The sequence below is a fragment of the Bos taurus genome, chromosome 13 (assembly GCF_002263795.3).
Source record: "Bos taurus isolate L1 Dominette 01449 registration number 42190680 breed Hereford chromosome 13, ARS-UCD2.0, whole genome shotgun sequence".
Taxonomy (NCBI): Eukaryota; Metazoa; Chordata; class Mammalia; order Artiodactyla; family Bovidae; genus Bos; species Bos taurus.
In genome coordinates this window covers 63,885,036-63,905,801 of record NC_037340.1, presented here as the reverse complement: position 1 = coordinate 63,905,801, position 20,766 = coordinate 63,885,036, and the positions used below count along the sequence as shown (strand labels likewise).

The 20,766-nt window shown below is 46.8% G+C and overlaps 1 protein-coding gene across 2 annotated transcripts; it reads right to left on the bottom strand.

Moving 5' to 3' along the window:
- Positions 1-128: 128 nt before the first annotated feature.
- DYNLRB1 (dynein light chain roadblock-type 1) lies at positions 129-17,635 on the bottom strand. 2 transcript variants are annotated; one of them, XM_005214684.4, is made up of 4 exons: positions 16,876-17,635; positions 8,966-9,041; positions 3,730-3,897; positions 129-479 (listed from the first exon to the last, which is right to left on the bottom strand). In XM_005214684.4, exons 1-4 carry the CDS (start codon positions 16,960-16,962, stop codon positions 436-438), a joined length of 375 nt encoding a protein of 124 aa, XP_005214741.1. In that variant the 5' UTR covers positions 16,963-17,635; the 3' UTR covers positions 129-435.
- Positions 17,636-20,766: the final 3,131 nt, after the last annotated feature.

Below are 20,766 nucleotides of genomic sequence, written 5' to 3'. Positions count from 1 at the left end.
CACAGGTGCTGAAGGAGCACAGAGCACCCCCAGGCTGCGGGCGGCGCGGGTTCAGCCTCCAGACCATGTGATCACACAGGAAGCAAGACCTTTTCAACCCCGTGTTTAAAGACACACAGCCAGCCGGGTAAGCATTCTGGTTATTTTTAGTTAAAGAAAAACAGCCTTTTCCAAGGGCGACAAAGTCAGAAGGAAACAGGGCGTGGGCTTCTCACAAGCTCTTGCTCCAAAACCTGGACGTGATTCTCCTCCCGGAAAATCAGAGGCAGCTGGCCAGGAATGATGCTGGGGGGAGGGGCTGCAGCCCACCGGGTCACGGACCAGCCTGGGAGGGCTCCAACGTGCCTTCCACGTGCCCGTCAATGGACATGATTAACGCTATTATTCTTGAGGGGCATTAAATTAAGGAATGACGCAGGGAGCCAAGAAAGCAGCTTATTCAGTTGGATTCTGAATCACAATCAGGAAATAGTCTTTATCTGCAAGAGAGGAAACATGAGAAAAAGAATCACTAACTGTAAAATGGGAGAAAAACACACCACAAAGCCAATAAATCATTCAATCACCAACTGTAAAATGCTGGTGGGGTGAAGAGGGATAAAAAGCATCGACGCTCAGGCTGCTTGCTGTGGCTGGGGAAACAAGATGAACCCGCATGTTTCCTGTGCAGGCTTCTGCACACGCTATAGGGAAGCAGGCTCCTTACCCTGCCCAGCAGTGGCGCTTGGCAGACCATCCTCATTTCTAATCTTCCCAGTACCAACAGGGAGGTAGGGTTATCAAGTTTTTTGCATTGGGAAATTCAGGTTCAGAGTTTAAATGAACTGCCTACAGTACTGGTTCTCCAACTACAGAGTGCTGGAATAACCTGGTGGGCTGTTTAAAACAACACAGATGGCCCCACTCCAAGGGCTTCGGACTCACTGGGCCTGGGGTCCGTGGGTCCGAAATGTAAAAATCTGCATTTTAACAAGCTCCAGGTGATGCTGATGCTCCAGGTCCTGGGAGAGCCACTTGTTTAAGGTTACCAGGACAGTTAGTATCCAAGATGGAATTCTAACCTCAACCCTGCTAGTCTTGGGTTAATGTCAGTTCTGTCACAACTTCAGTTGCTGGCCTTCCAGAACCTTCTGGACTAGAAAATTTCAAAGGCACCTGAGTTCCAGCTCTGGGGATTGAGCCAGTCAGAAGGAATGTCCGTTATGAAATCATAGCAAGTCCAAGTCCTCTGGGGTGAGCCTGACTGCCTCTCATTTTACAGAAGAGGAAATGGGAGAAGCAGGGTGTTTAAACCTTGCCCACTTAATAATCACACTCAAACATTTACCAAGGCTTCCCCATGCTGGCTCTGGGTTGATCCCTTCTCAAACAGCATCTCAGTGAATCCTCCAATTACTCTATGAGGCAGGGACCGGTGTTTTCTTATTTTTACTACTGAGAACACTAAGGCTCAGAGAATTAAATGACTTGGCCAAGCCAAGGCTAATATGCCAGGTGGGAGAGCTGAGTTTGACTCAGGTGCTGGGCACCTCTGGTCTGCCTCTTGCTGAACACGTGAAAACCTTGGCCATGTCTGCTTTGTGTCTGTTCAGATTCAAGCCTAAACCTTGCTTCTTCCCTTGACGATGGACATCTCGGAAGGAGCAGCTATTATATGACCAAGTCTCATGGCTAAGCAATCTGTGTAAGTGAAAAATCACAAATAAAAATAGAAATAACAAGCTACCAACAAAACTAATGAATAGATACTATTAGCAATACCCATGTCTTTTCTTCCAAATAACCAGGCTCCACATTCAGTAACAGCACTCCAGTGCTTTGTGGGAAGTCGTGTGTTAAGGCTTGACTGCCCTGTTCCAAGCAGACATTCTTAGAAGCTTTAAGCCAGGAAATGCTGTCTATGGAGAGTCTGGCGATTTGGAGACATCTGTCCTTGCTTCACACTGTGGGGTCCCAGGTGGGGCATGAGGTCTGCTCCGATTTGGAGGGTTGGCAGCCTGACTTTTAGGGGAGGGGAGGTTTGTCTGTAACCACGCAGCATGAAGTCTTGAGAGGGATTTGAGTTTAAATCTGATCTCAAGCTTTTCTGCTGACCTCGTGCCAACATATTCAACCAGATGAGGCATCTCCGAATACCAGAGCAGGACCGTCCCCTGCCAGACATTTTACAGAGATGGAAACAGGTTCGCTGGTGCTCTGTTATTTGCTTAAGGTTGGACTCATAAGAGGTGAAGCTGGGAAAATAGCTGGCATGCCCGCTGCAGTCTATTTTCTGACAGAATCAGAGACCTCATCACTGGTTGGCCTGAGACCCATTAGAGAATGATTATGTTGATAAACAATGTATGTATGTCTTTGGAATAAATGACTCTGAAGTTATTCTATGTTTTCACTTGTGACTGACCTGCTCTGTCCCCAGCCCTCTAGGGAGAGTCCCCAGGAGACCGGGGGCCCCCGTGACTGGCTCTATGGGGCTCTCCTTCACAGCCTTCCAAACAGCTCCACTGGGCCTGGACAGGCCTGGGGACAGGAGTGGTGATGCTCTGCCACAAGGAGGGGCTGGCCCCTCTCAAATGACCTCAGAATTCTGCAGCCAGCCTCCTCGCTGCCTGTGTGGCAAGCCCAGGGCCAGTCACTGTGCCAGCCCTCCCCCTGCCCTCCTTCGTCCAGGCCCCCAATCACAATCCTATTACTGACTGCCTTGAAGAAACCTCCGCTCACTAAGTCCAGTCCAGACAGCTGAGTTTGGCGCCTGAGGCCTTCTAAATCGGACCATACACATCACCTCCCCTCCTTCCTACACACATCCTGCTGCTCTAGACAGGCTGCACTGCAGCCACCTCCAACACCTCATGCACACTCACCTCGGGGCTCAGCCACCAAGGGGATGGTGAGAGAGGAGTAACTGCAAACAGTGCTGGAGGATCCGTCTACCACAGCAGGCCGTGCATGAGAGTGAAGTGGGGCAGGGCAGGTGGCCCTGCTGACCCCTCCTGTGGCCCCAGTGCTTAGGGGCACCTCCCAGGGTGAGCATCTCGTCACCCTGAGAACAGATGCTAAGACACAGTCCCCAGGTACTTCATGTGAAAACAAAGCAATCCCTTCCCATGCTGGAGGAAAGACTGTCTGCATGGGGACCACAGAAACAGGACTGTATTTAAGAAGTGGGCAAATTAATGTTTTTTTGTGTTTTTTTTTTTTTTTTTTAGAATGAATGAGTGCATGGTGGTTTTGCCTCACACTTTGGTTTAGAATCACTGCATTCTTTTTTCTTTGGGCACAGCTCCAACTCCACCCCCCCAACTCCCACCCCACTCGCTTCCCCTTCACCTGTGCCCTCCTCTGGGAAGCCTTTGCTGACTGCCACAAGCAAGCCTAATCACGCCCTCCTCCATGTGCCCAAATGCTCCTTGAGTTCCCCCAAATCATGACTGAACCACACACACACACACACACACACACACTTAGATGTCTATCTCCCCCATGACACCATAATTCCCTACTAGGGCCCAGAACCCAGGACAGGGTCTGCCTAGAGTCACTGTGAATGAGGACTTGCTGGGGATGCCAGCTGGGCCAGGCCAGCCGATGAGACACTCAAATCTGTGCCTTCTGCTCTCAGGCCTTTCTGTGGAACCCATGGACACACCCACACCCGAAGCCTTCCCGATAGCTACCAAGCATGGAGTGAGGGTCTGCTCTCAAGTAGGGGTGGGGAAGACCCCTTACCTGGTGCAACCATAATTTCATTTTTCTTGGAGCGAATTCGAAGGAAAGTGAGGTCATTCTGGGGGTCAATTTCGCGCACGGTGCTCCGGGCCTTCAAGATGAAGTTGTGCATGAGGTTGGCGTACTGTGTGGTGGTGGGATTGTCCATGGTGCTCTTGATGGGAATGCCTGCGGGGAGAGCAGAGACTGAGCAGAACGCTGGGAGTGCCTTTCTGCCCTGCTCCCAGCCCCACGCCCAGAAGTCCAGAGCCTAGACTGGCAGTTAACAGCCATCGCCCAGTGTTCACTGAGGACCTGACAGGCAAGTGCTGGGCACTTGAAGGATGCTAGCTCCAGTTCCCAGAAATGCTCTAAGGATGGTGTCACCATCTTTACTTGTCAACCAGGCAACAGAAACTCTGAGCAATGAGGTAGCCTGCTGAGGTCTCACAGCAGATGAACACAAGCAGTGGGGCCAGGATTCCAGTGAAGGCCTGCTGGCTTCACTGCTGGGCTCCCTTCACAGGGCCACATACTGACTGGTTTCCAGCAACAGAAGGATAGACTATCACTCATAACACTGAGAATATGAACAAAGAGAACAGTTCCTACCAATCTGTAAATACTGAAAAGTACAAGAAGGAAGGTCAGCCTGTGCCAAGACAGAACCATCACTAGTGTGTTGCTCCAGTTCCTAACAAGGAAGGCTTAGGCTCAGGCATAAACACACTGTCTACACACAAGACGGTGCCCCACGTTAAAGCCTGTTTCTCTGTCTGTACACACCCTTGTAAACAGCGTTGCTACTACTTTCAAAGAGCCCACAAGTGGCCATTCCACAGGGTTAATCATTCCCCTCTTGCTGGGGACTCAGGCTGCATTTTTTACTTAATCACCTCATACTGAACAACATCCTGCACCAAGCCTTTTCTGTTTTGAGGACTGCTTCCTTTCGATGAACTATTAAATGGCCCGCCCTCACTGGACGGTACCTGTTGTCATGGAGGTGAGGAATGGGGCTTAGCTTGAGACACCTCAGGCCACAGCTAGGTCATCAGGTGCCTATGAATCACTGTAACATGTCAGCCAGAGGCTCCATCGATGGCCCCGAGTGCTCACAGTGCACAGGCTCTTGTTCCCAGCGTGGCCCAAGTCGCTCCCCACACATCAGTGGCTGGATTTCGGCTCTAGGACCCTGCCATCTGGCCTATAAATGACCAGCCAAAGGCACAGCCAAAGACAGTCAACCGCAGACCTACCCATGGGTGGCAAAGAAGCTGACCAAACCTTGTCTTACTATGGCACAGTGAGTGTAGGCAGAAGAGGGCATGGGAGCAAGAGAAGCTGTGAGTCAGAGGCTGCTCTGAGCCAAGTGGAGTCATGAGGACAGGTTGCAGTGATCACTTGCCTCTAAAGGAGAAGATGACCAGGTCACCAGGGCAGATGTTGTGTCCTGGGTGGCAACCAGGTGCCCACCAGGGCCCCACGAGGCCTCATTCAGTGGTGGAACCTTCCTCGGGACAGCAGTATAAGCAGTTGAGAGGATGACCAGTAGGAACTCTGAAGTCGAGGACCTGGGCTTCTCCCCTGGCTCTGCCCTTTCCTGGCTAGGTGACCTTACACAAGTGATCTAACCTAGGCCTCCACTTCCTTATCTGTAAAATAATGCCTGTGCTTCACCGTGCTGCTGGGAGGGCTAAATGTGTCTTAATTCATCTGGAAATATTGAGCAAAAGCATGCACAGAGTAGCACAGAGTACGTGCTGATTTATTACTGACATTACCCATGCTATAAACCCCATCCCCAGGTAACCTGAGGGGCCAGTCTTGAGGCATGGCAAAGTCTGGGGGTGGGTGGGGGCAAAGCTCTTGGCTTTCTTTTTGTATTCCATCAGGCCACCTTCTCTCAGGCGCCTCTGCCTGGAACTGTCTTTCCCTTCCCTGCTCTCTCCTGACTCCCACTGTCCCTCACGTCTCCCTCCACCCCTGGACGTGGTCAGCGCCCCCGTTCTATAGTCCCAGCACTGTGCCACTGTCCTGCAGGGCAGTTACTCGAGTCTGAGATCATGCCTGCACGGGAGTGATCCTGACGCCTGTCCCCAGCAGACTGGATGCTCCCGAAGGGCCAGAGGCAGATCTGATGTGCTCACCAGTGTCTTTGGGGAGACTGCATCAAATATTTATGACTGTTGTTAAAAAATGAGTAGACACAGGTGTGCTTTTAGTAGTTCAAATATACTGACATGAGTGTGATCACATGTCTACCAAGTGAGAAGGTGTGTAAGGGAGAAAAGAAACTAAGCTCTTGTTGGCTCACTGTAAAAACGAAAGAAAACATGGAGCCGGCAGGGTGGGAGCGGGGGGCAGGGACCAACATGGGGGACAGTTTCAAACAAGCACAAGAGAGAAGTCCAGACTCACAGGACGCCAGAGCTGGGAAGCACCTCAAAGACAGCCGAGTGAGTAGCTGGCCGACTGCAGGCCGTGGCCTCCACAAACGGGGGCTGAGCGCCTGCAGTGGTGGCTGGCGCCTCAAAGCCGTGATTTTGAATCTGGGGCTCAGATCTGTCAGGTTGTATAGCCAGGTCCGTCCACCAACCCCCCTCATCAATCAACAATTAAAACACATTAATAAAACTTAACAGGTATTTATTGAGAACCAACTTTGTGTCAGCATTACTGCGGGTGCTGGGGATACAGAAATGATCACAAGAGATAAAGCTCTGCCCTCAGGGATTTACACATTTGAGACTTTTATTTTGCCCTGTGTGGGTAGCAGCAGATGGCAGGGGTCTGGAGGGTACAAATAGGATGTTCCTTACATTCCATTCTTGGTTAAGTCTGCTTAAAGGTACATTTTTATTATGAAACATCATTTAAATCTGGCCAAGGGTGAGACATCACCAGGCAGTGGCAGGTGGTTGGTAAACGACTGGGACAAGAGCATGTCCTGATTTCAGGGGTGGGGAACAATCCCTCCGGGCTGAGCTGGTCAGGGAGGACATCCTGCTGGAAGAGGCAGCTGAACTGAATCACGGAGATGGAAAGCTCCAGAGGAGTATCAGAGATCCCTAATACAATCACCCTGACTGAACACCTCTAATGCAAGCCTTCAGAGGGGCTAAGGGCCCCCCAGAGCAGTGAGTTCTGACCACCTCCATCTGTGGCTGGGTGATCCAGGGCAGGTCAACCTGATTGCTCTCAGCTTCTGGTTTGTCATCTGAAAAATGGGCAAATGTCCCTACTTTGCAGAAATGTGTGAAATGTAAATGAGAATCTGAAGTGGGAGATCTATGAATGGACCACAAATTAAAAAACACACAGGGAATTTCCAGGTGGTCCAGTGGTTAGGACACTACATTTCCACTGCAGAGAGCACAGGTTCGATCCCTGGTCAGGGAACTAAGATCCTGCATGCTGTGTGGCTCGGCCATCAAAAAAACAAGCAAACAAATAGACGGATAAATAAATAAACACAAATGCAAGGATTTTTGACATTCATGTGGCATTTACTATACATCAGGCACTGTTCTAAAAGCTTCCCTCAGAAAAAGACAGTGTGGCTGTCCACATTTTACAGATGAGGAAACAAGCTGAGAGGCTAAGAGACTTGTCTAGGATCACATAGTTGATAAGAAAGTAGAGTCAGGATTCATGCCCAGGCAGTCTGGTTCCACATTCCGTATTCTTAGCTACTGTGCCATACTGCCACATTAGTATACAAAAAATAAGTGCTCATCAGTATCAAAAAGGTAAGAAGTTGGGGCTCTATTTTCCTAATGAAAAAGCTCAACTTTGGGGGCAGTTTTACACAAGAATGAAGGCTTGTGGTCTGGAATACTGGTGGAAGTCTAGGGGGTCCCAGCTGGGGAGTCAGCCCCTGGGGCTGTTTCTCCCCAGCTGGGGTCAAAAATGTCTATTTACAGAAGAGTCTCATACCAAGTCTTCTGGGTCTTAGAGCAAGAAGCTCCTTGGAGCAAGGACCAAGGAAGCGGCTCGAGGCTGCTAGGTTCTAAAGAGGGGAAGGGAAAGCCCTGGCCACCCAGCTGATTAGTGGTGGACCTGAGACGCCTCCCATAGTGTCCTCAGGCTCCCCACCCCGCTGCCTCCTTTGAGTGCAGTGAGCACACGGTTTAATGAGAGCCTGACAAAGCTGGGGCACACATCCTACCTAGCTATGCGCTGGCCGGGGTCTGACGACTTGGAAAACAACATTCTAACTGAGGACACGCCACCTTCAATTTGTCACCCTTGGTGACTTTCATTCTGCTCTATTTAAGCAGGCACTGTTGAGAATTCTGCCGTTCCAAAATAAGGCCCAGAATGACAATGCAAATACACAGAGACTCTCGAGGCGCGTCAAACAAAGCCAAGTTGGCTGGATGCATTGCGTTAGAGAACGGGGCAGGGGGGCCCAGTTGGGTGACCCTGGACATAGCCTGGGACTGAGTCCAGCAGCCACTCTCTGGTCCTTCATGGAACCCTGTGGGAGAAAGAGCCCAAGTGCGCTCGGACAGACTTGGGATGAAATCTTGGCTCCATAATGGCAGGAAAATGGAATTTCTAGACTCACTTTTCTCCACTGGAAAATGGAGACAACAGAGCCGCTTCAAGGAATGACAGAAACGATCTGTCTGTGAAGCACCAGCCCGTGGCCTGGCAGAGAACAGGTGTGTGATAATATCGGTCTCCTTCTTCATCACGTCTACTGCGGTTTGGGAAAAATTAGCATCTGTACACTTTAACAGTTGTTGAAATAATGTCCCAGAAGAGGAAGGAAAACTATAGGCCCAAAGCAGTTGACAGCAGTGAGAGACAGCAAAAGAGAAGCAGAGACAACATAAACGGGGGATGGAGAATGAACACGGGACTTGAGCTAAAAAGTCTGCGTATGTAAACCACGGAGCAAAATCAAAACCCCGAACAGAAACTCATGAGTAAACAGACGCCAAGAGAGTGACAACTATAATTATGACCAAGAGAAAAGGCACTGGACAAGGGCTGACTGAAGAAGTGTGGCACTCTGAAAAGAATGACGTGTCAGGGCAGTGGGGTAGGGAGGATTTTTCCTTTTTTTAAATTTAGAATTCTAGTAATAGTGCTCGGAAACTGGAGGTGATTTAAAAAATAAATAAATAAAAGGATGAGAACTAGATCAGGTACATGAGAGGTTTAGTAAAAAGCAACTGTTATGCCGTGTTAGGCTCTTTTCTGGGGGCCGGCCTGCACTCAGCTCATGGCTGGAAGGAGGGTGTACCTTCTGTGTTTACCACGATGATTCCCTGCACGCCCTTCTGGCTCTGGAGTCGCTTCAGGGTCTCCTCCACCTCTGCCTGCCAGAGAGAATAAGACCAAGGTTAGAGCGGTCAGGAAGCCTGGATCAACTCCCTTGTACCCCCAGCAGATGAATCACACTTCCCAACAACAGAGAGGTAACACCCAGGCACGTGGCACCTCCTGCAAGCTCCCCGGGACTACCTAGAACAGCCCCGAGGCCACCACCAGCATCAAAACCAACACATTCCCGGTGTGGGGCGGGGCTGCTCCCTCTGCCCACCAGGGGCTCTCTGCCCCACACTGAGGGAGCAGAACTCAAATACTATTCCCAGGAGTATAGGCACATCCATGACTCAGCTATTTGGTACAGCTGGGGGACAAACCAGAGGAAACTCATGATTTGAAAAATTCCAAACGGAGGTGTCTAACAGGAAGGAGATACACTGTCATTTGTCACCCGGAGCTGGTCTGGGTGGGCTACTCTGGCACATGCGACTTGTAAACCGAGTGGACAATCAGACTGTGAGTCCTCACCTCGCCAGGCAAGACCTTCTCCGTAATTACTCCCATCTCTTCCACCCTTCCCTCCACTCTCCACCTGTATGTCCATATCTCCCTGCCTCCACAGCTTTTACCAAACAAGGCCTCTTCTTCGCTGAAATCCAACAAATTCTTCAGGATCATCTTAGATATCACGTCCTCCACGAAGCCTTTACTGATTCCAATGCAGTGGCCTTTGGCCATTTCCAACGGACTCCCTGAACTCTTGACTGTATCTCTCTGGGAATCAGTAGGTGCTGTTTGACTTAAAGTCTCTCTAATGGTCTGCAGAGCAGGGGCTCAATGAACAACTGTTAAACTGAACTAGGCCTAACTCCCGCTGTGGATGGAAACTGGCCTTCAAGTGTGTTTGTTCTCAGGAGGTCCCTTCTAGACCCATCCAGAATCTAGTGCAAAGCTCCTCACAGGCTGAGGGTCAGACACAGAGGCTCTGTTCACCAAGAGAGTGGTACCCCGCCCTCACAGGCTGATGAGCTGGCCCAGAGGAGGAGCTTCTCAACAGAGGATGGAGACAGCACAAAGAAAGATTGTTTTTCTAGTAGGCCCGAGCCTCACAATCCAGTCACTGCCACCCACTCTCCACTGACGTGTGAATACTCTCAGATGCTGAAGGAAGGGCAAACAAGTTCCTCCTACAAAATGGCAAAGAGCCGGACGCCTCTGTAATCTGGAGCCTTGGTAAAAGGACACGGCTAGCTATGTGGACTGAAAGTACAATGCAGTGGGTTGTGCGTGGATGAGATCTTAATTCATTCATCGGACTTTCACTGAGCTCCGACCACACGCTATTCTGGAGAGGAGTGATAAAGTATTATATGATAGTGGTCAATACTACACAGCACTCAACCTGACCTGGTAACCCTCCTGGAAATTCATCCTAAGGAAACGATCCGAGAAAACTAAGGGCAAGATGTTTGCTGCAGTGACACCTTCAATAACAAAAAGCAGGAAGAGCCAAAACTGCCCAACATTTAGGGAAAACATCAAGGGGATTACGAATGTCCATTCACAGGAATGTAACACATTAACAATGGTGACCAAAATATTTATAACACCTTAAAAAGAAAGTACTTGGGAAATGGTATCCACATGAAAACAAGAAGAGGGCTAGAAGGATCATGAATGAAATAAAAAGCCACACCAAGAGTAGAGAATTATAGATAAGGTTTTCTTTTTTTTTTTAACAGCCTCTTTTACTCTACTATATTATTTTTATTTAAAAACATTTTTTAACCCATCTCTCTGTGTATCCAAGAGATCACAGATCTCTGACTTGGGACTATAGAGCTCTGACATTCTCAACATTGTAAGAATAAGAAATCATAAGAATAACTAGGATGGCAGTTTAGGACATTTCAATCAACGTGCAATCAAACTAGGGATGGGGAAAGCTAAAGATGGAAGAATTGAAGTCCAAAATACCCCTAGAGGTTGGAAAGTGAGGCTGAAATGAAAAAGATGAAATTTTGTAAGACAAGTTAATCATCAATAACTGTATGGGAATCTTCTATGTGTCAGATGTTGTTTGAGGTCTAGGGGTGTTGTGCTGGACAAAATACAACAAAAACCCTGTCCTCATGAAGCTGATTTTGGGGGTGGAGTGGGGGGAGGGAATCGGACATTAAGCAAAAGCATAAATAAAATACCAATGTCAGATTCAGTAGGGATGGGGGATCTGGAAAGCAAGGGGCTGATGGCAATTTTAAACAAGGTGGTCAGAGAAGGCCTCACTAAGGTGATAGTTGAGTAGAGACCTGAAAGGAAACAAAGGAGCTAACCAGGTGGATTTCCAGGGAGAGTGTTCCAGAAAAAATGCAAAGGGGCCACTGTGGCTGAGGGCAGTGAGTGGCAGGCAGCCAGAGGAGAGGGAGGCAGAATCAGACAAGATTTCAGTGGTGGTGTAGACCAGAGTGATGACTTTGGTTTTTAAAGGCAGGGGGTGTGAGGAGCTGCTAGCAGGTTTCGGGTGAGCAATGACATGATCTGTTTCATAAGGATGTCCTGGCTGCTGTGTGGAGAACGGACTGCAGGGGGCAAGCACAGCCCGCCTGAGCCCGGCCTGGCTTGGTGAGTGCAGCTCCTTCTGAAAGCAGGCAACCTCCTCTCCCTCACTCACCACTAGATGTAACTAACTCCCAAGTCTCTGGACTCCGCTCATGAGCCTCCTGTGGGAGGCCTGCTCTGGACACCTGCCCCTCTTCTAGGTACCCAAGGCACCCTGACTCCACGGCACTTATCAGCAATGAGTGTAACTGTCTGTTCTGCTTATCTCCTCCTGCTGCTGCTGCTAAGTCGCTTCAGTCGTGTCCGACTCTGTGCGACCCCATAGACAGCAGCCCACAAGGCTCCCCCTTCCCTGGGATTCTCCAGGCAAGAGTACTGGAGTGGGGTGCCATTGCCTTCTCCGATCTCTTCCTCCAGACCCAAGGAAACCTGGGAGCAGGAACCCAGCCTTTGTAATCCCAGTACCTGGTACAGCTCAACAGATACTGGAGGAACAAATAAAAACCATTTCCTCAACTGTGTTTTACAAAATCAACCTTTTTAAGTATAGTACCCTGGGCTTACAGTACCCAGCATGATGACTGAGGGTTTATATGATCCTAAATTTAATGAGACCCAATCACTGAGATCTAGCTGCTTAAAAGGTAAACATGCTTACCAAGAAAGAGAGGACACACAAGTATACCTGACCTACTCAGTATCTGCTACAGGTCAGATATTAGGATGAATGTCTTCAGACACATCTCATCTGAACCTTCCATGGTTAGTATGAGATCCATTTTACAAGGAGGAAACCAAGGTTCAGAAAGGAGAAGCATTTTGCCCAAGGACACACAGCAGGTCAAGAGAAGAGTTGAATATGCCACTAACCACAAATGAAGATGTCCCCATCCTCACGAGTTCAGATTTTGGTACAAGAGACTTTCAAAAACAAGTGGCAATATTCTTGCAGCGTACAGGGACGGGGGAGGGGGGGCCAGGGTGAGCAGGGGGATGTTTCTTGGATGAGTGTGGTCAGGAACACCCGAGGATGTAATCCTTAAGCCAAGAACTAAACGATGGGAAAGAAAAGTACTCCAGAAAGCAGCATGAAAACTAACACAGTGAAATCGGAAGCAGTTCGGCACGTTCGAGGAGTAGAGAATCGGTGTTGGAAGGTTTGATTCTCTGCTAATCTGACAGGCAAAACCCAAATAACAGAAAGTCAACCTTTCTTTAATTTTTAAGAATTATCAGCGAGGGGACTCCCTGATGGTCCACTGGTTAAGAATCTGCCTTGCAATGCAGGCGATGTGAGTTTGATCCTCAGACAGGGAACTAAGATCCCACGTGCCATGGAACCATGACTATTACGCCCCCTGGCCTGGAGAGTCTGTGCCCTGCAACGAAGTTCCCACATGCCACAACTAAGACCCAACACAGCCAAATAAATAAATATATGTTAAAAAAAAAAAAAGAATTATCAATGAGGCTGGTCAGAAAAAAAAAACAAAACAAAACTTATCAGTGAAGTTAAGCTAGAATTTGACTGTCTGCATCTCTCCTTTTTCAAGTCTTTTGCTTTTTCTACTAATTTTATTGATTTTCAAAAACTCTTAAGTTAGAAATTTTAGATTTCTGCCCATCATATAAATTACACTTCTCCCACTTTTCTAATTTAAGTTTACATTGTTTTTCAATAATCAGAGGTTCTGAATTTTTAAGTAATCAAACTTAATAAAAACTTTTCCCTGGAAGACTAGAGAATTCATTTCTCCAACCTGACCACAGCTAGTAGGGTGGGGTTAGGCCTGGGGGAGTGGGGGTCATGAGGTCTACAGGAGGCAGTAGGCACCTGCCTTCAGGAGAAACTGCTTAAAACAAATGTCAGGTTCAGCCCTGAAGGAGCTACGAGACAGCAAAAGAGACACTGATATACAGAACAGTCTTATGGACTCTGTGGGAGAGGGAGAGGGTGGGAAGATTTGGGAGAATGGCACTGAAACATGTATAATATCATGTATGAAACGAGTTGCCAGTCCAGGTTCGATGCACGGTACTGGATGCTTGGGGCTGGTGCACTGGGACGACCCAGAGGGATGGTATGGGGAGGGAGGAGGGAGGAGGGTTCAGGATGGGGAACACGTGTATACCTGTGGCGGATTCATTTCGATATTTGGCAAAACCAATACAATATTGTAAAGTTTAAAAATAAAATTAAATTAAAAAAAAAAAAAGAAAGAAAACAAATGATGCCAAAAAGACAGGAGCAGCCACAGCAACATTAGCAGACGCAAGAGGAATCCCAGCCAGGCATTCAAGTCATGCCACCTCTGTCTCTAAAGTCTGTTATCCCTGCAGTGCTAGCCGACTGGTACCAGATATATCTAAGTGAATATGTAGCCCCTCGGGGTTGGCTCACATCTCCAAATTCCTGCCTTGCTCCTAGAAAGAGCCTGGCTGGGATCCTCAGCACCCCGAGTCTTTATTTCTATTAACATGGGAGTCTGCACCAGAGAAGGGACCAGGCTCCTGGGTTCTCTAATTTCTAGGTGCATGCTGCTGACAGACCAAAAAACACTCCACACAAATAAAAAAACAAGTAGCAGTAAAACTCCAGGATTATTCGTTGGTTTGGCACGGGAGGGATAACCATTGAAGCAAATGATTCACAAAGAAACTGTGACCAATGTGATGACCAAGTATAAAAAAGTTTTACTTTCTATTAAACAAAAACAAATTACAAGGAGGGGACAACATCTGCATCAAATACAACAGACAAAAGAGTAATTTCAAAACATCACACAGAATGATTAAGAAAAACAGCAAGTCTCCAAAAATTAAGTGGGCAAAAAGGATAAGAGGAGAAAATATACCTCAGAGAAACCACAAACACAAGAAAAATGTTCAACGTTCCCTGTAAATAAAGACATGAAAATTACAGCAATGCCGAGGTTATGTTTTTGAACGTTGGCAGTTATTACGGCAAAACTGGTACAAAGGCAATAAGACCTTTTGGGAAAGCTACAGGACAACACTATTATGAGAACCATATGTGCTGAGCCCCTTGCTTCAAATTCTTTGAGAATTTCTCCTAAGGAAATAATCTAATAAATGTGGGGGAAAACAAGAAAGAAAAACAAACTACACATTCAGAGACATTCATCACAGCGCTATCTCTATTAGTGAAGAACTAGACGCAACCCAAATGTATACTGGGGGAATGCTTTGGCAAATTATGATAAAAATATTTCATTGATTATTATGTAGTCACTAAAAATCATTCATTACAAAGAGAGATAGCAACAAAGTTATATGTCTTTGGGTATTAAAACAAACAGAAACAAAAAACTAGCAGGTATATCTTGAATGTGAATACATGAACAAAGAGGAAGGAGAATGTACGAAGATGAAAATACTTGTGTGGTGGAGTAAAACTGGGTGCTAATTACAGCCGATTTTTATATCACCAGCGTAAAGGGCAATTTGTCATTTTCTACCAAAATGTTCATGGGGTCGCAAAGAGTCGGACATGACGGAGCGACTCACACACACCCCCCCAAAATGTTAAAATGCGCACGCCAGAGTATCACTGCTACAGAACGCTACATAAACACGAGCATGAGTGGACAAAGGAAAAAAAAAAAAAAAACAGTACTGCAGCATCGTCTGGAGTGAAAAACTGTTCACCATCTAAATGGATATAATGCAACGGAATAGGAAAACTGCCCTATAAAAGGATAAAATAGACTTGTATGTATCAACATGAAAAATATTTGGCATTTTTTAATGAACAAAGTTAAAAAATGAGATTATACATATAACCTAAAGTAAGCTTGTGTGTGTGCTTGCTTAGTCATGTCCAACTCTTTCCGACCCCACGGACTGTAGCCCGCCAGGCTCCTCTGTCCATGAAATTGCTACTCCGAGGGATCCTCCCAACCCAGGAATCGAATCCTTGTCTCTTGCACTGGCTTAATATGTATAAATACACAAGTTCCAATTTCATGTAATAAACATGTTATATACAAATGTGCTTATGCACTAAACAAATCTGGAAGAAGACGTATCCAACTGTCAACAGTGATCAGCAAAGGGGAGTGAGATGGGGACTACATACACTTTTCTAAGTTACATATTTCGGTAATGCTTGAATTTGTTAAAACATGCATCTAAAGTATGTTTTGCTTTTATGAATATAAATACACAATAGCATGGTATAGGTTGCAGGAAGCTCTGATTCGTGTAAGAAAAAGGTGTCTCATATATATATATATATATGGAAAGCTATGACAAACCTAGAGAAAGCTATGACATAGTTAGAAAACCTAGACGTTGCTAGAAAAGCTGACAAACCTAGACAGCATGTTAAAAAGCAGAGACACTACTTTGCCAACAAAGGTCCATCTACTCAAAACTATGGTTTTTCCAGTAGTCATGTATGGATGTGAGAGTTGGACTATAAGGAAAGCTGAGCACCGAATAATTGATGCTTTTGAACTGTGGTGCTGGAAAAGACTCTTGAGAGTCCCTTGGACTGCAAGAAGATCAAACAAGTCAATCCTGAAGGAAATCAGTCCTGAATATTCATTGGGAGGACTGATGCTGAAGCTGAAACTCCAATACTTTGGCCATCTGATGCAAAGAACTGACTCTTTGGAAAAGACCCTGATGCTGGCAAAGATTGAAGGCAGGAGGAGAGGGGGACAACAGAGGATGAAATGGTTGGATGGCATCACCGACTCAATGGACATGAGTTTGAGCAAGCTCCAGGAGTTGGTGATGGACAGAGAAGCCTGGTGTGCTACAGTCCATGGGGTCACAAAGAGTCCGACACGACTGAGCAACTGAACTGATATATACATAAAGATATAATAAAACAAACTAACAGTGTTTGTTTCTGAAGGAGACCTAGGTTGGGGGGTCACAGTCGGGTGGGAAATCTATTTTTCACTTATATCTTCTCAGATTTTCTTTCTAACTGTGTGTAAGATTTATCTGTTAAAAGTTAATTTATTTTTTTACAGTTTACAAAGTGATGTGAAAGATGAAGTTACTTCCTCTATACTATAAACTAGCTAACTTTATAAAGCAAAGTACATTGCTAAACTATATAGAGGAAAAACTGAAGAGAAAAAGACTAATGGTAATATACCTAATCATAAGTCGTTACTTAACTCCAGATCATGGCATTGTTTCTTATTCCTTTTCCATTTTTCTTATAGTCTTTAAATACTTATATAAGATTTTTAAAAACCATTCACAAGTTTTAATGTGGGAACGGTTTTAAACCTGATTTAAAGGTCTTCTCAAAGTTGGGAGGATTAAAAACACAAGAAAACAAACCTGTAAAGTCGTAATGAGCCCACAGTTCCAGCCAGTAGGGCAAGAACCCCAAGGGTGGATCCCGCTCGTTTCTGACTCATGCATCATGTCCCAGCGGCTCAAAAGAATCACGGGGACACAAAGGCAGCAATCAAGACTCTAGGGTTCAAATCCACCTCCGCCATTTCCTGGGGCAAGACACTTAGCTTCACTGGGTTTTAGATTCCAAGTATGTAAAACGGAGATAATGGGTGTACCCACTTATCTATGTAGGTACACCTACATAGTTATGGGGTGTACCTACATGTAGGTATGGGGAGGCGTTTAGCAGAGCCAGACACGAATTAAGCTTCCTGTAAATGTAATCATTACAGTTATAGTCGCGCAACAAGGTCCAGGATGCTAGGATGCAGGGGTTTGTGGGCAGGCCTCTCCACCTCCGTCCACCCTGAGCCTAGGCCTAAACAATTGCTTCCGGTCAAGGGACTGCCGGATCCGGTGGCCCCGCCTCAGTCCCTTCTGAGTCTGAAGGCCCGCGCCGCCCCAGTTCCGCCCTCCAAACTGCTCGGGCCCGGCCCCGCCCAGCCCCACGGATGCCCAGCCAGGCGCTCAGAGCCGTCCCCGGAGGATGGAAGGGCACTCTCAGGGTGATGGAAAGTCGTGCTCGGCCACCTCCCGGGCGCCTGCCACAAGCTCCCGGCGGACACTCACCATCTCGAACCGATCCGGTAGCTCCGCGTCGCCGGCCCTCAGCCCGGTCCCGCAGCCTTTCTGCGCCTGCGCACAACTCCCTGTCAAGGCGGACAGCCTCGGTAGCCTATCAGAAACCAGCGTAGGACGGCGGGGCGGGCGGGTAGGCGGGTCTTAGTCAGCTCCCTCAGGGCTCGAGGGGAATTTGCCTTATGCAGTCAGAAAGTGAACGGCAAGAGCGCAAAGGAGAAAATTCCGAACTCCCACTGTGCCGAAAAGACGCTGGTTCGCGTTGTTGGAAGAGGCTTTCAACCCTCAACCGAAGTCTTGAGTTGGCTCTGGGTGGAGGGTGATTAGCGATTCTGAAGGCGAGGACTGGGGGTGCTGAGGCCTGTACTCTCAGGTTGAGGCAAAAACAAGGCGCGAAGCCCAGATGCTCTAAAAACGCTAGAAAACCTGGAGTTCGGTCTGGAGTCAAGCGTCCTTGGGGGTCTCCAGAGCGACTCACTTGGGAATATTCCATGCAGGCTCTGAGAAGTGGTCAAGGCTAGCCTGGCAGTCTGCATACTTTGAATCCCCGTGTTCCCTTGGAGGAGCCACTTTACATTTCTGTGCTCCCTCACCTTCCTGGAGCCCTGTGTTGTTCCCTCTGTCACAAAACTGTGTTCTCTTGCAGGAAATGATTTACTAATTAGTGAACCTCGTGCCACGTTACTGGGCTGACACCCTCCCTAACTCCAGTAGACTCAGTTTAGTGTCTTCTCGTCACTGGAGTTTGCTGGGTTTCAACACATGATCTAGCTCCCAAATTTCTTTTCACCGTAGCCTCAGTTGGGGAGGACTTGGTTCTCTTTCCATGGGCGTCTGCACGTTAACAGGACTAAATGTAGTTGACTTTACAATGAGTAAACCTGGCAGCCACCGTGTTAATCAGAGTGTCCAGGTTAACATAGCTGGAAACAGGACATATTCATACGTGCCCTTTGATACCATGCACCAAGGGCACGCCACCTCCGGTTTTGTTTTTTTTTTCCACAAAAACCCATGGCCTTAACTATGAGAAAATATTAAACTTGAGGGGCATTCTACAATGTGCCCGGAAATACTCTTCAAAAAAAACCAAGGTCATGAAAGACTAGGAACGAATGAGGAACTGTCACAGATTGGACGAGACTGAGAAAAACACTGGTGGAAAAACTGGTGACAGCTGTATAAAGGTTTGAAAAGTTTAGTATAAAAGTTGTGTTATTTTATTGATGGTCAAGTTTTTATAATTGTACCAAGTTATATGGGATGTTAACATTAGGGAAAGCCTGGGTGAAGGGTTGTGCAGGAGTTCTCTGTACTGTTTTTGCAACAGTTCTGTAAATCTGAAATCATTTCAATGTAAAGTTTTTTTAAAAAAGGATTGGACACAAAGAAATGGTTATTGAATGCGGGAAACATTAGAAAATTGTTTAGCAAGGGGAAGAAGGATACAGTGACTGGACCCCAAGATAAGCACAGGAGTATCATCATCTTACATATGGTGAACCAGACTGAAGGGTGAATGAATTGAACAAGATCATAATCATAAAAGCAGAAAAAAAAAAAAAAGAGTATGGCCTATAGTTCATGTGACTGGCTGGAGCCAGAGTAAGAATTGAGGAGGCGTTGGAAGGAACTGGAAGGAGTTAAGGCTTTGAGTGATAGGCTTTGAGTTTTGGAATTAATCTGTGGAATGGAGGAACCACTGGGGAGAACTACTTGAGACTTAAGTCTTCCACAGATCTTTCTGAGGCAGCACAAACGGACTGGGAGAATGAAATGACAAGTTGCTACAGTCAATGAGGGTAAGGATGAAGGATGTGGGCTGTGGCAATGGGGGCAGCTCTGAAAGAAATGATTCTCAAGTTTTGGAGATGGACTTAACAGGATTTGAAGACCAATTAGATGGAACTAGTTATGGAAGACTCCCAGACTTGCTGTTAAGTAGAAGTATAGCAAAATGTTTAAGCACACATTCTTTGGAGTCAGACAGTCCTGGATTCCAACTTGTACTCTTGCCATGTAACAGCTAAGGACACTTGTAGCTTCTCAATCATCTTGAACCTATTTTCTGTAAAACAGAGATGATCATTCGTCTATGAAAGTGACCAGGAACACTAAATGACAGTGCATGTTACATATCTGAGTGTTTGGGATATAGTAATAAATGCTGAGAGTTGTCCTGGAGTAAGTGAATAGAGGTGTGATACTGGTTGCTAGGACAGACAAGACAAACAGAAGAGGTCTGAATTAGAAATGAGGAAAGTAACAGCATGGTTGTTTTCACTTATCTGCAGGAGTAACTAAAAATTTTCAAGGTCCCTTCCTTGTGCGTTGCTTTGAGGAAACCCTGATGCTCACAGCATCTTTGCCCAATGGGCATGGGGGACCAATACTGTCCTTCCTAGGTCTCCACTTAAGACCTGAAAGATTCCCATGGATCCTCCCCTTCAGTGTCCTGACCACAAAGAAGCTTTACAGACACATGGAAACTGACCAATGAAATGAGCTGGGAGTGACAGCAGTTTCTGTTCTGGAGTTCTACAACATGAGATCCTCTTCCTAGAAGTCCAGAGACTAGCAGCCAGTCAGCCACAGCTGAGTCCCAGTTTGATGCTTTGAAGAGTTTGGTGCTGGAAAGCCAAATGTTCAGTAAAAATAACTACTTATTTTCCCAGGGAGGATTTCCTCATGCTGGGGGAAACACGTCTTCCCTCTTTTCCTTAGCAACGGCGAAACTAGAGCTTCCTAGCTGCTTATATAGGACAGATTAAAGACGATAAGGTCTACTTTGAAGGATTTCCAAGGAACCTGTCTTTCAGTCACTGCTAGATCACCATATTAAAATTAAAAAAAAAAAAAACAAACCCACTTCCCTTAGCGTCTTTCCACTGGGTCAATTTTAAATCACAGAATGACCACTTGGTTTCCTAATAAGAAAAAGTCTTGTTAGCTAGCTGGTGATTCTCTATTGAGCACCCATGGCTGAGATCCTGTCTTAGGGCACCCTTAGTTGTGCCAGAAAAGTAGACATCTTCATCTTGGTTCTCTTCAACACAGGCACCAAATCCAGTCTCACCCGAGTCTTTCTAGTTTTTCTCCCATCTACTTCAAGCACAGGCAGGCAGTAACTTGCCCATGTACAAAAGCAGAGGGGGAGAAATCTATACATCCTGGTCACATAAAAGGCTTCCC